Here is a 19822-nt window from a genome sequence, read left to right as displayed (position 1 = left end):
ATGGCTACAAGCTCTTCAGGAGGGATAGACAGGGAAGGAGAGGCAGAGGAGTGGCCCTGTATGTTAGAGAATGCTATGAGAGCTCAGAAATCAAGTATAGTGATGTCGGGGTTGAGAGTGTTTGGATTAGGTTAAGGGCCAATAAAGGAGATCTTGCTGTGGGAGTCTGCTATAGACCTCCCAACCAAAGCAGTGAGGTGGATGAAGCTTTCTACAAACAGTTGGGAGAAATCTCGCGGTCACTTGCTGTTGTTCTTGTGGGGGACTTTAACCTCCCAGGTATCTGCTGGGATCACAACACAGCAGAGAGGGAACAATCCAGGAGGTTCCTGGAATGTGTGGAGGATAACTTCCTCACACAGCTGGTGAGTGAGCCGACCAGGGAAGGTGCCCTCCTGGACCTGCTTCTTGTGAACAGGGAAGAGCTTGTGGGGGAAGTAAAGGTTGGAGGCCGTCTAGGGTGCAGTGACCATGAGATGACTGAGTTTTCGATCCTTGGAAAAACAAAGAGAGGGGTTAGTAAAACTGCCACCTTAGACTTCCAGAGGGCAAACTTTGACCTGTTCAAAAGACTGATTGACAAAATCCCTTGGAAGGCTGCCCTGAAGGATATGGGAGTCCAGGAAGGCTGGACATACTTCAAGAGAGGAGTCTTAAAGGCACAGGAGCAGGCTGTTCCCGTGTGCCGAAAAACAAGCAGTGGGGAAAGAGACCGGCCTGGCTAAACAGGGACCTTTGGCTGGATCTCAAGAACAAGAGGAGAATCTATGACCTTTGGAAGAGGGGGCAGGTCTCTCATGAAGACTGTAAAGATGTAGTGAAGCTATGCAGGGAGAACATTAGGAGAGCCAAAGTGCAACCAGAACTCAACCTGGCTACAGCTGTTAAAGATAATAAAAAATGTTTCTGTAAATTCATTAGCAACGAAAGGAGGATTAGGGAAAATCTCCCTCCTTTATTGGATGCAGAGGGAAACATAGTAACAAAGGATGAGGAAAAGGCTGAGGTGCTCAACACCTACTTTGCCTCAGTCTTTAGCAGTGGAACTGGCTGTTCCCTGGACACCCAGCCTCATGAGCTGGGAGATTGGGAGGGGAAGCAGAATGAGGTCGTCACAATTAAAGAGGAAGTGGTCAGAGACCTGCTACACCACTTGGATGCACACAAGTCTGTAGGACCAGATGGGTTACACCCAAGGGTGCGGAAAGAGTTGGCAGATGTGCTCGCCAAGCCCCTTTCCATGATTTACCTGAAGTCATGGCTAACTGGGGAGGTCCCATTGGACTGGAGGGTGGCAAATGTGACACCCATCTACAAGAGAGGCAGAAGGGAGGATCCAGGAAACTATAGACCTGTCAGTGTGACCTTGGTCCCAGGGAAGGTCATGGAGCAGATCATCTTGAGTGCCATTAAAAGTCATATAATGGACAGCCAGGGGATCAGGCCTAGTCAGCATGGGTTTATGAAAGGCAGGTCCTGCCTGACAAACCTGTTCTCCTTCTATGACAAGATGACTCGACTATTGGATGAGGGAAAGGCTGTGGATATTGTCTGCCTGGATTTTCGAAAAGCATTTGACACAGTTCCCCATAGAATTTTCATAGAAAAACTGGCTGCTCATGGTCTGGATGAGCATATGGTCTGCTGGGTCAAGCACTGGCTGGCTGGACGGTCCCAGAGAGCGGTGGTCAAAGGAGTTAAATCCAGCTGGCAGCCGGTCACAAGTGGTGTTCCTCATGGCTCGGTGTTGGGACCATTTCTGTTCAACATCTTTACTGATGATCTTGATAAGGACGTAGAGGGTATCATCAGTAAGTTTGCAGATGACACCAAGTTAAGCGGGAGTGTCGATCTGCATGAAGATAGGGAGGCTCTACAGAGAGACTTGGATAGATTGGATCGGTGGGCCAACGTCAACAGGATGAGCTTCAACGAGGCCAAGTGCCAGGTCCTGCACTTGGGCCACAACAACCCCATGCATTGCTTGGGGAGGTGTGGCTGGAGAGCTGTGTGGAAGGGAAGGATCTGGGGGTTCTAATTGACAAACAGCTGAACATGAGCCAACAGTGTGCCCAGGTGGCCAAGAAAGCCAACGGCATCCTGACTTGTATTAGAAATAGTGTGACCAGTAGAAGCAGGAAGGTGATAGTCCCCCTGTACTCTGCACTGGTGAGGCCACACCTGGAGTATTTTGTCCAGTCTTGGGCACCTCAATACGAGAGAGATATCGAGGTGCTGGAGTGAGTGCAGAGGAGGGCAACGTAGCTGGTGAAGGGCCTGGAGAATAAATCCTCTGAGGAGCGATTGAAGGAGCTGGGACTGTTTAGTTTGACGAGAAGGCTACTCTCTACAGCTACTTGAAAGGACATTGTAGAGAGGTTGGTGCTGGTCTCTTCTCACGGGTAATTAGTGACAGAACAAGGGGGAACAGCTTTAAACTGCAACAGGGGAGGTTTAGACTGGACATTAGGAAAAAATTTTTCACAGAAAGAGTGGTCAGACAGTGGAATAGGCTGCCCAGGGAGGTGGTGGAGTCACCATCCCTGGATGTGTTTAAGGGTCGCTTAGATGTGATGTTGGGGGATATGGTATAGGGGAGAACTTTGTAGAGTAGGGCTGATGGTTGGACTCGATGATCTCAAGGGTCTTTTCCAACCTGAATGATTCTGTGATTCTCTGAATGAGTCTGACCTGAAGGGGAGTCATGAACTGCTAAACATTAGAGGTTTTTGGTGGATCTGGTGCTTCATGTTAACAAAAGAGAAGAATGGCAGGTGTGCATAAAACATGAAGATGGTGTGTTTGTAGTTGTAACCCAAATGCTAAGTTTCCTGATTCCTTGAGGAAATAGCAGCACTAAAAATGTAAGCCTTCTTTTGCAAAGATGCAAATAGCAACAAAGTACCCAACACAGTGGAGGGGTATGTCTGCTGTGCAGGAACTAGGCCCTAAAACCTAAGTTTTTGTTGACTTGTAATTTAGGTCAGAAATTTGACTGATGTACAAAGACAGATTTACCTGAGTGATGTGCTTACAGGCTGCTGCTTGTTTTTTCTGACTTGAAATAAACCTGAACAATAGAGTATGAAACTCACCACTAATTTATTTGCCCGTACAATATGTTTCCACTGCTGATGACATACTTTGCAAGCCAGTGATGGCATGATTAATCCCCATGGTACACTAATTGGTGGGCAGTAATGGGAGAAACTCTGGGGAAACTGGTCAGAGGAGCTGCCTTTCCCAACTGTAGTCATGGTTGCCTACTTGAGGATCTTGTCAGACATGGTGAGGTAGTCAGTAGGATTCTGAGAGTTATCCTCTTCTGCCCTTCCTTTCCAGTATGTTTCTACCTCTGAGGACCTGTGTGAACTTGAAATTAAGATGATGAGGTAGCCACCATCTTGGAGTCTCCGCAAGGATTCCTTCGGTTAAAAAGAGTAATTTAGCAATCTGAGATGGCTCAAGTTTTCTCCACCAGGGATGTTAGGAGGCAACTTGAGCAATCACAGCCTGGCAAATAGCAGATAGCGCTTGGAAGACCTGGTTCTTTCACATCTCAGCAGTAGTTTAATATTAGGAAGGAAAAAATATATGTTGAGGAGGAAAAACTATTTTCTGTAGAATTGCCATCAAGAGACTTCCAAAAGTGGAAAGAGAGAAGAAAACAGCCCAAGACTGTCATAAAATGTGTTTCTGAATGTGCTTAGAAGTGTGTTCCCTCCTGTCTCATCTGTCTTTATGCAGTGCCTTCTGCTTGCGAGGTTTAAACCTAACTCAGTTTAGACCAAGATGATAGGTTTCTGTGTGGTCTGCAGCAGTTCTGTTCCTCCTAAATGAAGAGTGGCTGTAGCTGCTAGCTGCAGGTGTTCTTACTATCCAGTTACCTACTATCAGTTGAATGCTGGGAGCTTATAAGGGCTTGTGCACTGGTGAAGAGTAATACAAGGAGAGGGAAATAGGTCTTTTCAGTTGTGTATATGCAGCAACAATTTCCAGTAAAAGAAACAGCTAACTTTCTGAAATGCTGCTTTGAGCTTTACCTGCAGCAAACTAGGAGAGACTGCCTTGGATCTGTCAACAGCTCTAATTTTTCTGTTGTCTTTTACACACATTGCTGTTCTTCACAGATATAAGTGACGTGGATTGTGTCAGGGTATATTAGCAGGCTAGGATTTTAGATACTCTTACTTCACTGCCTTGATCATAATGTTTTTCTCTGCCAAGCTTAATTTTCAATGTGAAATGTGTTTAGATATTTTTTTTTGTAATTTTTTTTGCCAAACCTGGCTTTCCTCCATTTCACGCTGATTCTGGCTGGTTTCTGCAGATTGTTCAGAAGAGCTGGGCTAAGCATATTTATTTGTTACTGATACTGACCTCTGTGAGTTGTCCAAGTCAATTTATTATTGTAGTGTAGTAGTGGACTGGTGTATTTGCTTTTCATTTTGCTTTGGAAAGAAGATGGGGGAATTTGCTAGGAAGAGAAAAAAATTTCAGAAAAGAACTGTCTGAATTTCCAAACAGCTTTAATAAATCATGTAAGATGGGTGACACATAATGTCTTGAACTTAATGTTGTCTCTTTACATCTGTTGCCTCTCTAGTGACAGTGAAGAGGATATTTGCTATAGCAAAATCTTGTAAACTCTCAGTATGTTATCAGGATAAATTCTCTCTCTCCATTCATCACTCCATTTTGGATTGCTTTTTCATGGTGAGCCACGATGTGCATTATGGTCTTTGAATGTCACATTTGCCTCAGTCAGCTAATACAGCATGTTAAGCTCAAGCTTTCAAAAACAGCCATGAATTTTGATTGCCACTCTACTCAAATGCAGGGTTTGACATGAAGGGGCTCAGCTCCCAGGAGCTTACAAGTCAGGCAGTTGCCCATCAGGGAACTATGAGTGCTCAGACTCAGGCCTGAAGTAATGGGCTATAAACTTGTGGCAGCTTTTGCAAAAATGGGTTCTAGGAGCTCAATTCTGCTCTCACTGCAGAGAATTAAGTCAACTGCATAGAATTAAGTCAACCTTGACTTACTGTCCAGGTTAAGATAATGGTAAACCCAGCAATTGAGCACCCAAAACTGAAGGATGACTGATACGTATTCTCAGGGGAGGTTGTGCCCCCCTGGACATGCCCTCTTGGGGGCAGGCCTTCCATAGTGCTGGCCCCCTCCTTGGCAGTGTTAGTGGGAAGCTCTGCCCGCTCCTACAGCAGGGTCCTGGCTTCAAAGTCTCTGCTTTGTGCTGGGGCCACTTCAGGGCCACTTGAGTCCTTGCTGGACACTTGCCTGTTTGAGAGCTGTAGTATCAGCAAATGCTGGGGATGCAGGGCAGCTTTTCCAAACAGGGGAGGGCAGCAGGTAAGGCACAGGAGTCTTCTAGCAACAAGCTTGGAGAAGGACGTGACCTTACCTGAAAGAGATGCTGGGAGATTCAGGGATAATACTTCTAGATGCTGAGTTTGGACTCAGTCATTTTTCACAGATTTGTCTTGCAAGTCTGCTGCTTGCTTGAGTCTCGAGGGGTCTTCTGTCAGGAACATAGGAAACATCCCTCTTGGTCACTGTAAGTAAAGAGCTGCTGCCTTAATTTGTACTCTGTTTGGAGTGGTCACTGTGGGCTAAGGTGTGTTTGAGTAACATGATGCTGTGTGTGAGGCAGGGCACGGGAAATCTCAGCTTTCTGCCTTCTGCTACCATTCATGAGATCCATTAGTCAGAAAACTATTCTTTAAACTAACAATGTCTTCATGTTTTTTCTCTTCGTTCTCTGAAAAAGCCCTCCTGCTACACTCCCTCCCAAGAAAACCCTACCTTTCTCTTTCCCATTGTGAAATGGTGCCTTCTGGGCAGCCCACACACAGGCATTACCAGTAAGAACTACACTTCCCCATCCCTTTGGCTTGGTCTGGTAATTGGATTCATTTAATCTCCTTTTGTCGTCATTCTTTTTTACTGCATCCCAGTTCTCTTTGGAACAGATTTGAAAGATAGGCAGGGATCAGAGGCTGTCAGCAGGTACAGAGTGAACTGGGCAAGGGAACGAGTGGCAGAGAAATGATGTGCCTTCTAAGGGAAAGGAGCTAGAGACAAAAATGAGGGGGAAATGCCCATTGGGAATGGGCTGTGCTTTCTTATTTGCAGTACATGGCAGTGTGGGTAGAACTCTGAGGAGGGGAGGCAACATGCATCCTGATGGAGGTGGAGTCCAGAGAGAGATGCAGCAAAACCAGATGATTAATACATTCAGAACTGACCGGAATCCCAAGGCTCCAGATCCATCCTGAAAGTGCTAAGAGTAAGGAATGGACATCAAGTCTGAGGAGACATCAGTCTGTGGCATGCTTTTAGCTTCTTTGCAGGGCTTGATTAATCAATCTGCTGGAACTATTCCACAGTTCAATACCGAAATTCTATTTTCTGAGCCACAGTTAATTGAGGCTCTTGGTTACCTGAAGGATGAATATCTCCTTGGAGTTATGACTTCAGCACATAAGTACCGCTAAGACTTTACTGCATAAATCTTTAAACACTGATGAACTAATGTCTTGGGGCCAAATCCAGCACCAGTGTTCTGTAAATCGTTACTCCTAATGGTTTGTGTGAGATTTATATGAAGATGTTGAAGCCAAATTTGCAGCACATTAATTGAATGTTGTCCTTGGATGCAAAGGCATGCTCATTTGATGTTTACTCACAGGGAAAATGCAAAATAAGAGATGAAGAATTACCTTAAAAAAATCATGTCAATTTTCATCAACACATCCTTGTATCTACTCTTTGTTAAAGCAGAAAAGCAGATACACGTCTGATTCACCCAGTCTTAAGGAAGAACGCAGTAGCTACAGTGATGTGCCAATGAAAGTAATTAAAAAAGTAATCATAAACAATTACTTTAGTGTGAGTACTCTTTGGGTAAGAAGGAGAATATCATAAGCAGTAGAGCTTATGGTCAGGGAGTGGCAGGTGCCCTCTGCTCCAGAGTTGTCTGCTGCTCACAGTCCTGTTGTTTGGAGGGAGTGAAATATCCTACTATGTACGTGCCGCCTCTGCAAGTACTCTTTCAAATTAAAAAGTAATTATGACACATAACATAGGGTTATAGATGTACCTAAGGCCTTTCTTAGAAAAATGAGCATGCATGTTATAAAATTAAATATTAGTAAATACTTCAAATATGAATTTGTAAAATAACACTATGTCCTCATTTTTTAACTGGCAGAAACAACTGGGCACTAAGAGTAAGGAACTTACTGCAGTAGTTCAAGTTCACCTGCGGTGAATCAAGTAGCTGACAGAATTTGTAGCCTCAGGCCATGGCTAAGCAGGGAAATTGTCTCATGGAGGTTTTTTGATTGTGATTTTCTTTTATTAGCGCTTCAGAGTTAATTCAGAGTATCTTGACGAGGTCTCGTTATACCCATCCAGAGGCTGTGAGTCTCAATAATTCTGCTGTAGTAGAGGGAATAGAGACAATCTGTGAGAGATTTTTTTGAAGGAGTTTGGCTTAGTAGCAGGGAAACAGGCAGAAAGCCACTGCAAAGGAGAGCTTTAAAAAAATGAACTAGGCAGTGCTCAAGAACTTAATCAGGCATGAATATGACATGCACTTCATGTCTCCCCTGCAGTGTCTGTGTGACAAATGTGCCATTATTTCTTGGTCTACCATCAACCCATTTTCTGATCGCTTGCCTCTTGCCTACCCGGGCTGTGTGACCTGCAAAACTGAATGCAAGTATGGAAGTGCTCCTCTTGCGCAGAAGGGTCTTGCACATGAAGCATGGGAGTCTGGGATTTATGGCCTTTCTCCTTACTTGGCCTCGTGCATCAGGTTTATCTGTATCTTACCACAACCTAGGGGATGATTAATAGCCATTTCAGAGTTGATATTCTAAAATATAAAAGTATAATCTTTGTGTTGTTAAAATATTATTTTCTTGCAGCCCTAAGTCAGAGTCACGCCCCAATCTTCTGAACCAGATTTGTGTAGAGAAACAGTCCTTCATATACTATCCCCTGTTAGGCCTGTACTTGTTTGCTGTAGGTGCGGGGCTCTTGGCCTCTTCATTGCCAGCAGCATTATCCGCACAGGCCGGGCAGCCAGGAAGAGGACTGTGCATTCCTCCGAGGCCCATGTGTGGTTTCCATAGACTTGCCTTTTTTCTTATATTAGCAAGCTGGAAAAGAAGGTCCTACTGGAGAAAGAGGGAAAATTTCTGTGCTTGTTTAGCTCAGGCTTCCTAATAGCATTGTATTGGAGGAACTATTTCTACTTTAGCTGCTTAAAATATAATTTGCTGATGACGGAAAACATTTTCATAGCTTTGAATTTAGAAGTTCCTTGTTTTCCACAACACAACACAGTGTGAGCAGCCTCAGTACAACCATGGCTGTCCATGCGCAGTCTCCATGATTTGTTTGCTCTCTGCCGAGACAACTGCGTAGGTGGCAGCTGTGTTTCTGGTTTTCAGGAAGTCGCTGCCCATCCCACTGTAACTACCTCAGTGATGAATGTCATTTGTTTTCCTCAGGAGACTGAAGCTATCATACGTTCAGAGCTTTTTGGTCTGTGTTACTGTCACTCCATTAAAAGTCTTGCCATCATCAAGTTCAATTATCTACTTGAGGCTTTTCACAGATCTGCATCTCTTACTGAATCCAGGCGTGGCCTTCTGTTTGGATTCTTCTCCCACTAATGTCCTGTAACTACTTTTCAGCTTGATCCTTTTATCATGAATTGTTGCTCAATAAAACACTGCTTTTCTCCTTCATTTCCCTCTTGAGACCTTCTTGTGCTGTATTGCCTACCAGGCACCAGCCAATTTGCAATTTTAATTGTTTTGTAAATGCTCAAGTGACTTGTAACCATTACACTGTACAGTCCTCAACTTGTGCAATGATGTGCTGTAGCCTGTTGTAGTCTCCCTAGGTATCCTCCATTCCCTTCTATGTCTTACTGTGTGCTTTTTGTTTATTTTGAATGAAATATTTTAAAGAAGGAGCTGTGATTTATGGATTTGCATAGTGCCTAGCACAGTGGTACCAGTTTATGTTTGGGCTACCACAGTTTGGCATCTGCCTTGTCTTGGGATGCTCTTTATCAGCAGGCAGCCTGTGAGGACTCTTTCAAGCATATTGTAAGAAGGAAGTTCCCATCAAGGTTGGGCTGACTGGGCACGTGACAGTAGAAGGCAAATATTGAGAGAGTGTGTTGAGACTGCTTGTCTCCTTGTAGTTGAGGATTCAAAAAAAGTCAGTAGTGGTCTTTGCAGGGGGTTAACTTGTATTGTATTGTAGATGTTGTCCCAGACCTGGTCTAGATTTGGTTATTAGACTTCTAGTGGAATGACTAGGTATTTTGCAAAGTGTAAAAAGGAAATAGAGAATAAATAGATAATTATTAAGTACATGGTATAGAACCAGAAGAAAGAAGTCTTCATTGAACAGAGAAAATAGTGTGGGGTAGAACAGGATGTGGCTTGTTGCCTATGTTTCTGTGAGTCTTTGGCTTTGGTGGGCAGGAGGGAGTGAGAGGGAAGGACCTTCTGCGCATTTCATTTATGTGATCATTTGTGAAGAGATTTTCAAAATTAGAAGGAAAATCTTAAGATAGTACTGCATGCTGTGGATGCTCCCAGCTAACAGTTCAAATACATTTCATGTAAAGCTGTAGAGAGAAGTGCAAGGAGTAAGGACCACAAGTGGAAAAGCTTAGGAAGGCATATTGAAAAGAGAGGAAAACCATACAATCCCTTGGCATCTTAGTAAAAACTTTACAATCATTTTCTGCCCTGGAGAATGACATTCCGTATTTCCTCAGTGCCTTACCTAGCAACAGGTATGACTTTTAAGACCTCTGCATCTTTTGATGTCTGTCTCCTCAGATATAATAAACTTCTCCCTTCCTGCTGCAGTCATATATCCCCATTCTGACAAGAGATATCTACAGTCCATTTCCTTCTCACTGCTTTCCCTTACTCCCGTACCTCTGACTATGGATTTGTTCTTGAAATTATGTGAGAATGGAGGAATGATTTGAGGATTCAAACTCCTAAGCTTATCAGCTGTGCTGGCAAACTAACCAAGTAACATTGCATTGACTAACTCTCATTCGCCTCAGAGAGAAAGTTCGTGGTACCCTTGCCACATCAGCTTCCTGTGGACTGTGTGCAGATACACCCCCCGCATATTTCTCATGTGTCACCTCCACTGCTGTCTTGCAGGATCTCTTGGGACTGAACCGTTAGGAGACATGAGGGGATTCCTAGTGACTCTTCAGTCTTTCATCCACAAGCTCAGAATGTGCTGTTGACCCAGATCTGTAGCACCTGATGATAGTTCAGTGTCCCGTGTAAAATAGATTGTGCCGTTAGGAAAAGGGTCTTTGTTCAAGCACTGACATCATATGAACTGCCAAAACTTTGGTTGTTTGGGTGTCAAGAGAAGAGTGAACAGGTCACGGATACAGCTCTTTCAATATTCCCTTGGGAATATTCTGTGTATTGTCTTTATGTTCATTATTATAGTTCATTTTTCCTTGTAAAGGTTTCTCTTCTCTCGTCTCCTATCAGAATTTCCGTCATACTGCATGTTAATAGTTTGTTCAGAGAGGCACTGTGTTTACAGGGCAGGTCAGGAACAGTCTCTTTCTAGATGGCATTGGAATGGCTGCACGTAAGGTTAGTGTGGTTCTTTCCTAGCACCTTGTACCACAGAACTGACAAGTCCAGAGCAAGCAAGTTAAATAGTGCCTGATGAAGAGTCAAGAGAAACCCAACTTGAAAGAGTAAGTTCCTCAGAATGAAGGAGGTCAAATTCACCCTGTAGTGTAAATCTGTAAGGCTTCAGTAAAGTTATGCTTAAAATCAGCTGGGCTGGCGACTGTAGTGTGGCAGAGCAATGCTTAGGACCTTGTACATCTCTGCAAAAAGTGTAAAAAAAATAATTTTGCTGAAACAGTTCGGTGCTAAGCAAATTGCGCCCTTTCAAAACCTTCACCAAGTTTCTTCCTGTAAAGACAATTAGAGTTTGTTCTCGTTTCCTATTTATCATGACTAACCACCTCTTTCTGTGCTCAGCTGTTCCTTTTTATTCTCCTCCTTTGTGTTTTGCTGTCCTGAAGCCAAATCTGAATGGATTTCAATGGCTCTGTTGTGCTTTTTGACTTGGTATCAGGCAGTCTTACACCATAAGAAAATTATGTTTCAAATCCTAGCCATACAGTGCATGAGTTCTTTAACAGAAGAAATGACAGTTCAGCTGAATAATGGGTGTAAGGTGTGGTGTCTGCAAGTGTAAAACCTCAGAAATTTTCTTCTCCGGCTCCCTTTCTGTAGCTCCAACCAAAGCTCAGTTTTTCACTACAGTAAACATTTTGGGTATAGAGACTGTAGGTGACAGCTGGAAGGGCCCAGGCTTTCAGTGCTGTGTTCATCTAATCTCTTCCATATTAGATTCAGAAAAGTAGGGGATAGTGCTGTTTCTTGAAAAGAGCAAAACAGTGATGTGCGGTCCTTGTGAGATGACTACTTTTCTACTGACTAGCAACCAGTAAGTTCTTTGGAAGCCTCACCCCTGGCAAAGCCTTTGTACCTGTCAGCTCCCTCCTTATGACCAGTGAATACCAGCTGCATCCCGCTTCTCAGGCAGAGCAGTATATGTTGCCTGGGCCCATTCTGAGACTTGGAGCCCAGTAACGTGCCACCTTTCCACAGGACTTAAAATTTGCTGTGGTAAAAATGAGACAATTTAAATTTCACTTCTTTCTCAGATTTGCCCTCCGTGGATGTTACGAGTTTGTGTGTGTTGCCATCTGGGGGATAAGGACTTGTGATATCCTTGTTGACTCCTCTCTCTCTCTTTCTCTCTCTCTGTGTCTCTCTCTCCCTCCCTCCATTTCAGAGTGCCTGCTGGGGTGTGCGCAGAAGGATGGCTGCGGCAGAACCTCTGACCGCTTTCTCCCGATGGTACCTCTACGCCATTCACGGCTATTTCTGTGAGGTGATGTTCACAGCTGCCTGGGAGTTCGTGGTCAACTTTAACTGGAAGTTCCCAGGTGTAACCAGTGTGTGGGCACTCTTCATCTATGGCACCTCCATCCTCATTGTGGAGAAGATGTATCTATATCTCAAAGACAAGTGTAACATTTTAGTGCGCTGCTTCATTTACACACTTTGGACATACCTCTGGGAGTTCACCACCGGCCTCATCCTACGCCAGTTCAATGCCTGCCCATGGGACTATTCCCAGTTTGATTTTGACTTCATGGGCCTGATCACCCTGGAGTATGCCATCCCTTGGTTTTGTGCTTCTTTCATCATGGAGCAGCTGGTGATCAGAAACACCCTGCGCTTGCGATTTGATGAGACTGCTGAGCCGGGGGCCCCCACCATCCCCGTTGCCTTGGCTAATGGCCATGTGAAGACTGATTGAGCAGTGACTCAGAACCACACTTAGCAATCTGAGAGAGCCCAGACCTCTCCCGTGGACTGTCAGCTCTGGCTCTGAGGTACTGCTCCTTGCTGTATGATAAGATTCATAAACCCCATTTTTCTAATGGGGATGTGCATGGGATATACCAGAAAAAAAAATGGAACCAATAGATTTTCTATGGATTTTACTCTTTGGGCTCCAAGGACCAATATCAGTTACTTGTTAGTTAGGTCATTTCTGATTTTAACTTATTACAGATGAAAGCAGTCCTTTTGCTTATACTTTTATGTGGAGAAAGAAGAAAAAGAAATGCTACAGCAGAAATGCATTCAAAAAGGAAAAAAATCCTAATTAGCGGATGGGCATGGAAACGCCAGCTAAGTTAGTGATTGGCTTATTCCATTAGGCAATATTCAGGTGCTTGCTTGCAACCAATACCTCCCGTGGGACCTGAGATGCTGCAGGAACAAGGAAAAATCCATCTGCTGTTGAGAAGAACCTAAGACTGGCAGTCTGCTGGGGAGGTAGATGGTGTTCCCCTCATGAGGTCCCACTGGCCTCTCCCCAGGTTCTTTGTTGCACCACGAAATAATCCGGTGCTGGACATCTTGCTGAATTTATACAGATCTTGTACTTTTTGAAATCTCAGTCCTGATACTCACTAGAAATTTTTCCTTTGTTTTCTTTTTTCTTCTTTTTTTTGTTAATAAAGGCCTTTTTTGCCGAGTGAATTTTACCCTAATCTGTGCAATCTAAATCTTGGCAAAAGGCGCAAGAAATAGTATAAGTCTTCCCACCTCCTCTGTCCCCCCAAAGCAGACCTCGCCTGAGGGTCTGCTGCAGATTGCAGCTCCCATCTCAGCCATGCAACCTTGTAGAGACTGTACGGGCCACAAGAGTTTTCTGCCTTCCTTCCCAGGGATTCCTCTGTTTCTGGTGATGTTGATGACTTACTCTGGCTGCAACCCATTGTATTTGAAGGTCAAAACCTTCATGTGTCTGATGTGGTATCCAGGATTTGGTCCTCTGGCGCTGACTCTCGCCTTCTTTCAGCACTGGCAGGTCCTGGCTCAGTTCTGCCTGGTGTTCCCCTCAGTGCATCACGAGGATTTGCTTTTTCTGCCCAAATTCTGCTTTAAATAACCACAACCATATTGTCATGACAATAATTGGAGGCAGCAAGAGATATGCCATGCTGCCTGATACGTTATTAAAAAACCCAAATTACTAAAGCAAAAAAGCCCTCTCTGAAGAGCACTTCTGAGTGAGGCTTTGAGTTAAGGTGCGAGAGCAGCAGTAGAAGGGTGGAGTGGGACAGAGTGCTGTGGCTCAGTTGTAGAACTAGCTGCACTGTGGACAGTTTGAAATTTAACCTACTGGGGACGTTTGAGGAATACGGGGAAAGTTGCAATGCAGGGAAAGTGCTTGACAGTGGCAGCCACAGGTTCATAATTCGCTCTGGCAAGTCTTGGCTTTTGAAATTAGCAACAAATATGAGGCTTCCAGCTGTCAGATGTATCTCACTCCTAACTGGTTTATGGGGAAGGTTTGCTGTAGTTGCCCTGTAGGGCCAGATCAATTTTAGGTGTTCTTCCAACATAGTCAACAGAGCTGCACCAGGGATCAGTTTGGCTTGAAATGCAAATGTGTTGTAGGATTCCACTCTTGCGTTGGAAATGGCTAGGCTATTTCTGTGTGGGTTCCCTGTCTCTGGTAGGGACTGCTCAGCTGTGAACCTGCTCCTTGCCCTGGGGCATCCATTCCTGAGGGGAAAAGCACTCCTGGCCCTGTGAGGGGAATTGTTTGTTGGTTCTGCACTTATTAAGGCAGTGTTAATCCTTTTTTGTATCACACAGAGTGCTATTATTTTACTCCTCCTCTCGCCCTTCTCAGGTGGCATCCATTGCTGGCAATGGACACACGAAAACACTGGTGGCAAGGAGCTAATCAAATGTGCCCTGGGGTATGCAGTGTCTCCTGAAGCACCCAGAATACTTTAGTGGGAATTTAGAGTTGCCTGTTTTATTGTTCATTAAATTAAAAGAGAACAAACACTGAACAGCTTTTTTTTTCTTTCATGCTGTGATGACAGTATTATGAAATCAGAGGAACAGTATGTAGTTTATCAGCCTTGATGGTCTCAGGTGAAATAGTCACCTCACACTGTACCTGGGAAAAAAAAAAAGGATGAGATTTGTACACAGGATAATGTAGATGAGCTCTGCTGGACCAGAACAAGGACTGCAAGGTGCAGGTAAGAGTTGGGATCTCCTCATTTTGGCCCTGGTTCTGTCACGGTCACTAAACACAGTGTGTAAAGCTGGGTTGTCCTCTCACAGCATAGATTAAGTGCGGTGTTGTGCTGCCTCCTACACCACCCCTGCATCATCTGAAACCCTTGGCTTCATAGAAACATCCTTAGGATCCATGTGTTTTCCTTAGCTGTTATAAAACTCTTTAAAAAAGGAGTTAGTAACGTGGTTTGGTGACTCCCAGCTGCAGCTGGGACTGGGGGAGGAGGAGGAGTGGCTGTCCACAGAGCTAACCTGGTGCACAGTAACAGTCACGTGTCTGGACTTTAGAAGGTCCCCACGAAATGACACTGATTTTGCTCAGTGATGTAATATTTAGATGCTCAAACTACGGAGGGGTTTCCCAGCAGCATCTAGTATCTTATTTCATTATCCTTATTGCCTGTGCCATTGTAACAGCTATTGTAGTCTGCTTTCCACTGGTGTACCACCCAGCTATTGCATCCTTGTAGAGTGTAATTTATACCCAGAAGTGCACTTTACTTGCAGCTTGCACACCAGAAACAGAAAGGGACCCGGCAAATTCTTAAATCAATTCAAATAATTATACATAATACTCTGTACCTAACGCAGCAGGATTAGCCAGACTTTGCCTTTCTGAGCAACATGGCTGCAGTCAGAGCTTCGTCTTTTCTGCAAAATCTCCCTTTTTAATACATGTGATGCTTCTTATAACATCTTACAGAAGTGCCCAGAGCACATTATCGGGATCTCAGTGGCAGCTCAGCGAGAGCTCAGGAGCTGGACTGAAGTTGTAGAGACATTTACATTGAGAAGAAGAAAAACGCACAAGGCCTAACATTTGTTTGTACGTGTATGTTCCTCGGTAGATTAAAGTTGCCTGTTTTGAGTTCACCAGCAATAAAAAAAACCTTGTGATTTATCTACCTTGTCCTAACTGCAGCAAGGAGAGAGTGGCCCGTCATTGCTTTTCTTTTCTGGTGGGTGGTGGGATATGGACTCCGATTACCCTAGGGTTCCAATTTTGCCTCCCTTCTCTTGCTTACCTCTTGCGTGGTCCACCCTAAAGGATCTCAAAGTACATGGTGAAATACAGAGTCTGGTGTCCTGCGCACAAGAGGCAGTTCAGGCATTACTGAGATAACTGTTCATACTCCAAAGATCTTGCCAGAGGGAAATGGTTGATTTGCGACAGAACCAGGCTGCATTTTGGTCTTTGGTGTTACAGTTGAGACAGATGTGTATATATGTACCAGGTACTCTGTTGCACCTTTGGTCTGAGTGCATTTTGTAATTAAAGCAGAATAATCCAGTCAAGGTTTTGCTTGACTAGTCCTGTGACTATAAAAGGTAAAAAAAGACTGCAGGGCTTTAACTGCTTTGAGAATTAGGAAGTAGGTGACTGAAGTCCTCCTGAATTCAACAGCATTGCTCTGCTGCTGACTGGGTTTCTGAAACCTGCACAGAAAGAAAGGGGATTTCTTCGTTCATGGGAACTTCTGCCCTTTCTGTACTATGAATAAAACATGAGCCACCACTATGATGTGAACTGAAACCAAATTTTTTTCTATTTTGGTTTATCCTGGGCCCTGAATGCATGCAATATGCCCTGTAGTCAAGGGGGAGGCTTGCAGACCTGAGTTCTTTGCTTCAGTTCTTCTGCCTGCAAACTGCAGCTGAACCATCTGAGAAGGAGACTACCCTCTTCCCCTGCCTTCCTGCACATCAGCAGCTACCAAATACTGCGATCCATCCCTTGTTGTAGAAGGAAATCTCTGGTGCAGGCCCGCCTAAACCAGAAGCTGTTGCCACTGTGCCTCCCCTTGCCCAGCTGCTTTGGCACCTAGTGACCGGGTATGGTCACAGAGCTGGGGAGACCTCAGGAGGGTTGTCCCTGTTTGGCAAATGGTCTCTACTCGCACGTGTCTTCCCTGCTCCCCTCTGAGTGTCCTGAGCCAGACCCTGGGGAAGGGACCTTCCCTTCCGTCCACCTCTTGCCCCAGGGAATGGAGCAAGCTCTGCTGCTGCCCGGGAGCCTCGGCACCATGCAAGGTTTTAAGCTAAGAGAGGTTGGTCTCCACTTGGGCAGGGGAACCTTGATTTTAAGAGCTGTAAGGCCCTGAGCTTCAGGCTCGTTACTAGGAAGTCATCCACAGGCATGACAGTGAATTTGTATCATTGTGGAATGGCTTATTTCTTCTAGGATGGCAAGGGTTTGCTCCATCAAGGGTTTGCCCACTCGGTTCACAGCATTGTGAACAAGAGGGAAGTTATGGAAGCAGGTGGTGCCCCCAGTATCTGCTCTACTTTTGGCCCCTGGGCAGCTAGCACAGATGCCAAAGGAAAAAGTGCTGTCTTGACAGAAGTCCTAGGGAGCGGCTGGGGATGCACTGGTTAGTTTGTGTCCAAAGGCACCGCTTCTTCAAATACAAAGCTGCGCTCCCCTGCTGAGGGCTTTACTACCTGCAGCAATGCAGAAGTTGTGTGCTTGCTCCAAAGTATGATTGCCTGAACTTCCTCTGAAGTAGAAGGGATGTTTAAAATCTCTAGTCCTCTTTTTCCCTAGGAGATTCCTGACTTAATCTCGAAAAATACATCACCTAGAGATATGCAAGCTAGTGCTCATTAAGCCAGTATAGGTACTGAAAACCATACAGTGCTGTGCTCCATACTGCTAAGTTAATGGTGTTGAAAAGCAGAATACCTTGGCCCACAGAGCATGCTGCCATGTGGCTATACCACTTCATCACCTGAATTAGTACAAACGCCTACTCAGGAATGCATTTTGCCTTACAAAATGTACTCTTAATTCCATGGGTGCCAGTGGAAATGTTTGTCATGCTTTAAGAGGGAGAAAGACTGAGATCCTATATAAGCTTCATCACTGCTTAAGATCTTATTTGAAAACATCTTATTTAAAGTTTCAGCTATTTAACCGACACCTTAGAGACCAAATGTGTCACAGCCTTGGAGAAGTTCACTAGCATCGCACAACTGCAGATGCGTTGCACGTGGTGTGCTGTGCAGCTCCAGTGCGCAGCCAGGCCGAGCTTCCACCGTACAAGGACTGTGAGGAGTGGAGGGGGTGATATGACCGCTGCTGGTAACGGTGGCAGAGCGAGGACTGGTGGTGACATCTGCATTCCCAAATCTTCAAGGGCTGGACAGGTTGGAAGCAGCTCTTCCATGTTCTCTGTATTTGGGACTTCTCGCAGGTCTAAGGCAAACTGGCAGGTTTTTTATTCTAAGAGAAGCAGACTCCTTACTCTGGAGTCTGGTGGCTCACTCCTCCTTTTGTAGCCACTGGATTTTCTGATGTGAATGGCCTTCATCAGTGTCTCAGAAAACAGCGATTTTTAAATGGTAATCCCAAATGCTTGACGTCAGTTTGTATTTATGCTTTAGTCAATTTAGGAGCTAAAGACCCTTAAGTATCTGGTGCTGCTGTTTTTTCTATGCTGTTGTGTGGCATGCTGTCCTGCTTTGATGCTATAATGAAGAAGAAAGAGAAGCAAATACAAGCAATTTGCTCTTTAATAAAAATCAATAAACATATGCAGTTGAGACAATATTTATTAAATATGTGAGCTGAGATACTCATAGTGCTTGTAGATCTCTGCCCTTTCAAATATGGGACAGTTTCCAATGCAGAATTTCTCTCCTCTCTGGTTAATCCACTTTGCAACATATCTATATTGCTACTTCAGTATGGTTCTTTACCTAGTATTTTGGGGATGAGAATAACAGTATTTGCCTTTCTTTTTCAGTCTTCACCGAAGGATCTCTTAAGTGCTTTTCACAAACTAGTGAAATAATTCTCCCTTCAGGCCTTGAAGTAGGTCAGGATTAACCCCAAATAGCACAGATCAGGAGCTGATGAAGATGTCCTGACAGCTCCCAGGTCATTTCAGACCCGGGAAAGGGAGTTTAACATTTTACCAGTTCACCAAGTCTCCAGATTTGAGGAGTGAGTTAATAAAGTTCCAAGAAAGTTGGGGAACCAGGAAAGTGCTACCCAGTTTCCACCATCTGAAGCTGTCCCAGAAATGGTTTGTACATCACATTGCTCCAGCTGCCCAAGTCAAAGCTGGGACATGAAGGGACTGTCAAAGCTCATAGGCAGCACGGTTCTGTCTTGTACAAAATAGGACTGATTTCCCTCTGTTCGCTACATAATCCCATCTCCATCAGTAGTGTACTTTTGGGTAAATATTCTAGGGGCAACAAGTCATGTCAGAGGCTAAACTGAGGTGACCATCTGCTCTGTCAGCTCGTGTTGTTGCAGTTACTGAAGAGTTTACCTGTGTTGCTGTTTCTGTTGTCAGACCACTCATCTGGTACCACAGCTCTTCCTATTGCTCCTGTTTCTCTATCAGCTCCTTTGGTAACTTGTCCCTTTCCATGTCTTACTTCCACTGCAAGTCCATGCTGCAGTCACAGGTACCCTAAGCCTCCTGTCTGAACCCCACCTTTGGCAATTTAAGACAAATGGGCTGATTGCTGACGAGCTGTAGCTTCCATTAAAGCCCACAACTGCTGCAGTTATCAGTGCTTTGGAAGGCAGAAAACATTTTACACACTTGCTGTCAGGTACAAGTATAGCAGCAAGTTTGCAATTATTGTTCAGTGCTTTCGCTATAACATCCACACAATGGTGCCTATTAGGCTTTCAGGGCTGAATTCAGCAAAAAGCTTCTCTGGTCAATCTCTTCGAGTTTCAGTGTATGTGGAATAATTCATAATTTCAACTGATCCTTCATATAAATTCATATACACATAGTGAGCATGTGTGTTTAGATGCATAAAAATAGCTGATGGCCTCCACGCTGCACCACTGACTGCATCCTAAGTTCTACTGGCAAAGAAAAGCCATCACCTGCTTAGCTGCCAACAGCAGCCTGGGCCCACTCACTGCCACCTTCCTGAGCATATGAGATCCAGAGAAGATCCAGAATGAATCTCTGCATACACATGAAGCAGGTTAAGATCTGAGTTGACGGCTTTTGACCTTACAAGCTGCATGTCTGTGTGCTATGGTCAATGGGAAGGCCTCAGTTTGATCTGGCAGAGGGTTAAAGCCTCTTACTGATGAGCACCCAGCTCAGAGA

General features: G+C 44.6%; 1 protein-coding gene across 5 annotated transcripts in view; it reads left to right on the top strand.

Annotated features, from left to right (window-relative positions):
* TMEM229B (transmembrane protein 229B) overlaps positions 1-15636 on the top strand; it is a 40472-nt gene extending 24836 nt beyond the window's left edge. For all 5 annotated transcript variants that reach the window (XM_074824412.1, XM_074824410.1, XM_074824408.1 and 2 more), the window contains one exon: positions 11911-15636. In XM_074824412.1, the coding sequence (XP_074680513.1) occupies positions 11938-12441 (504 nt within the window). In that variant the 5' untranslated portion in view covers positions 11911-11937 and the 3' untranslated portion in view covers positions 12442-15636. The remainder of the gene's footprint in view (positions 1-11910) is intronic.
* The last annotated feature ends 4186 nt before the right edge of the window (positions 15637-19822 follow it).

Source organism: Strix aluco, chromosome 4, assembly GCF_031877795.1.
Source record: "Strix aluco isolate bStrAlu1 chromosome 4, bStrAlu1.hap1, whole genome shotgun sequence".
NCBI lineage: Eukaryota > Metazoa > Chordata > Aves > Strigiformes > Strigidae > Strix > Strix aluco.
The sequence above is the reverse complement of the archived record's forward strand: the minus strand, read 5'-3'. Positions and strand labels throughout refer to the sequence as shown.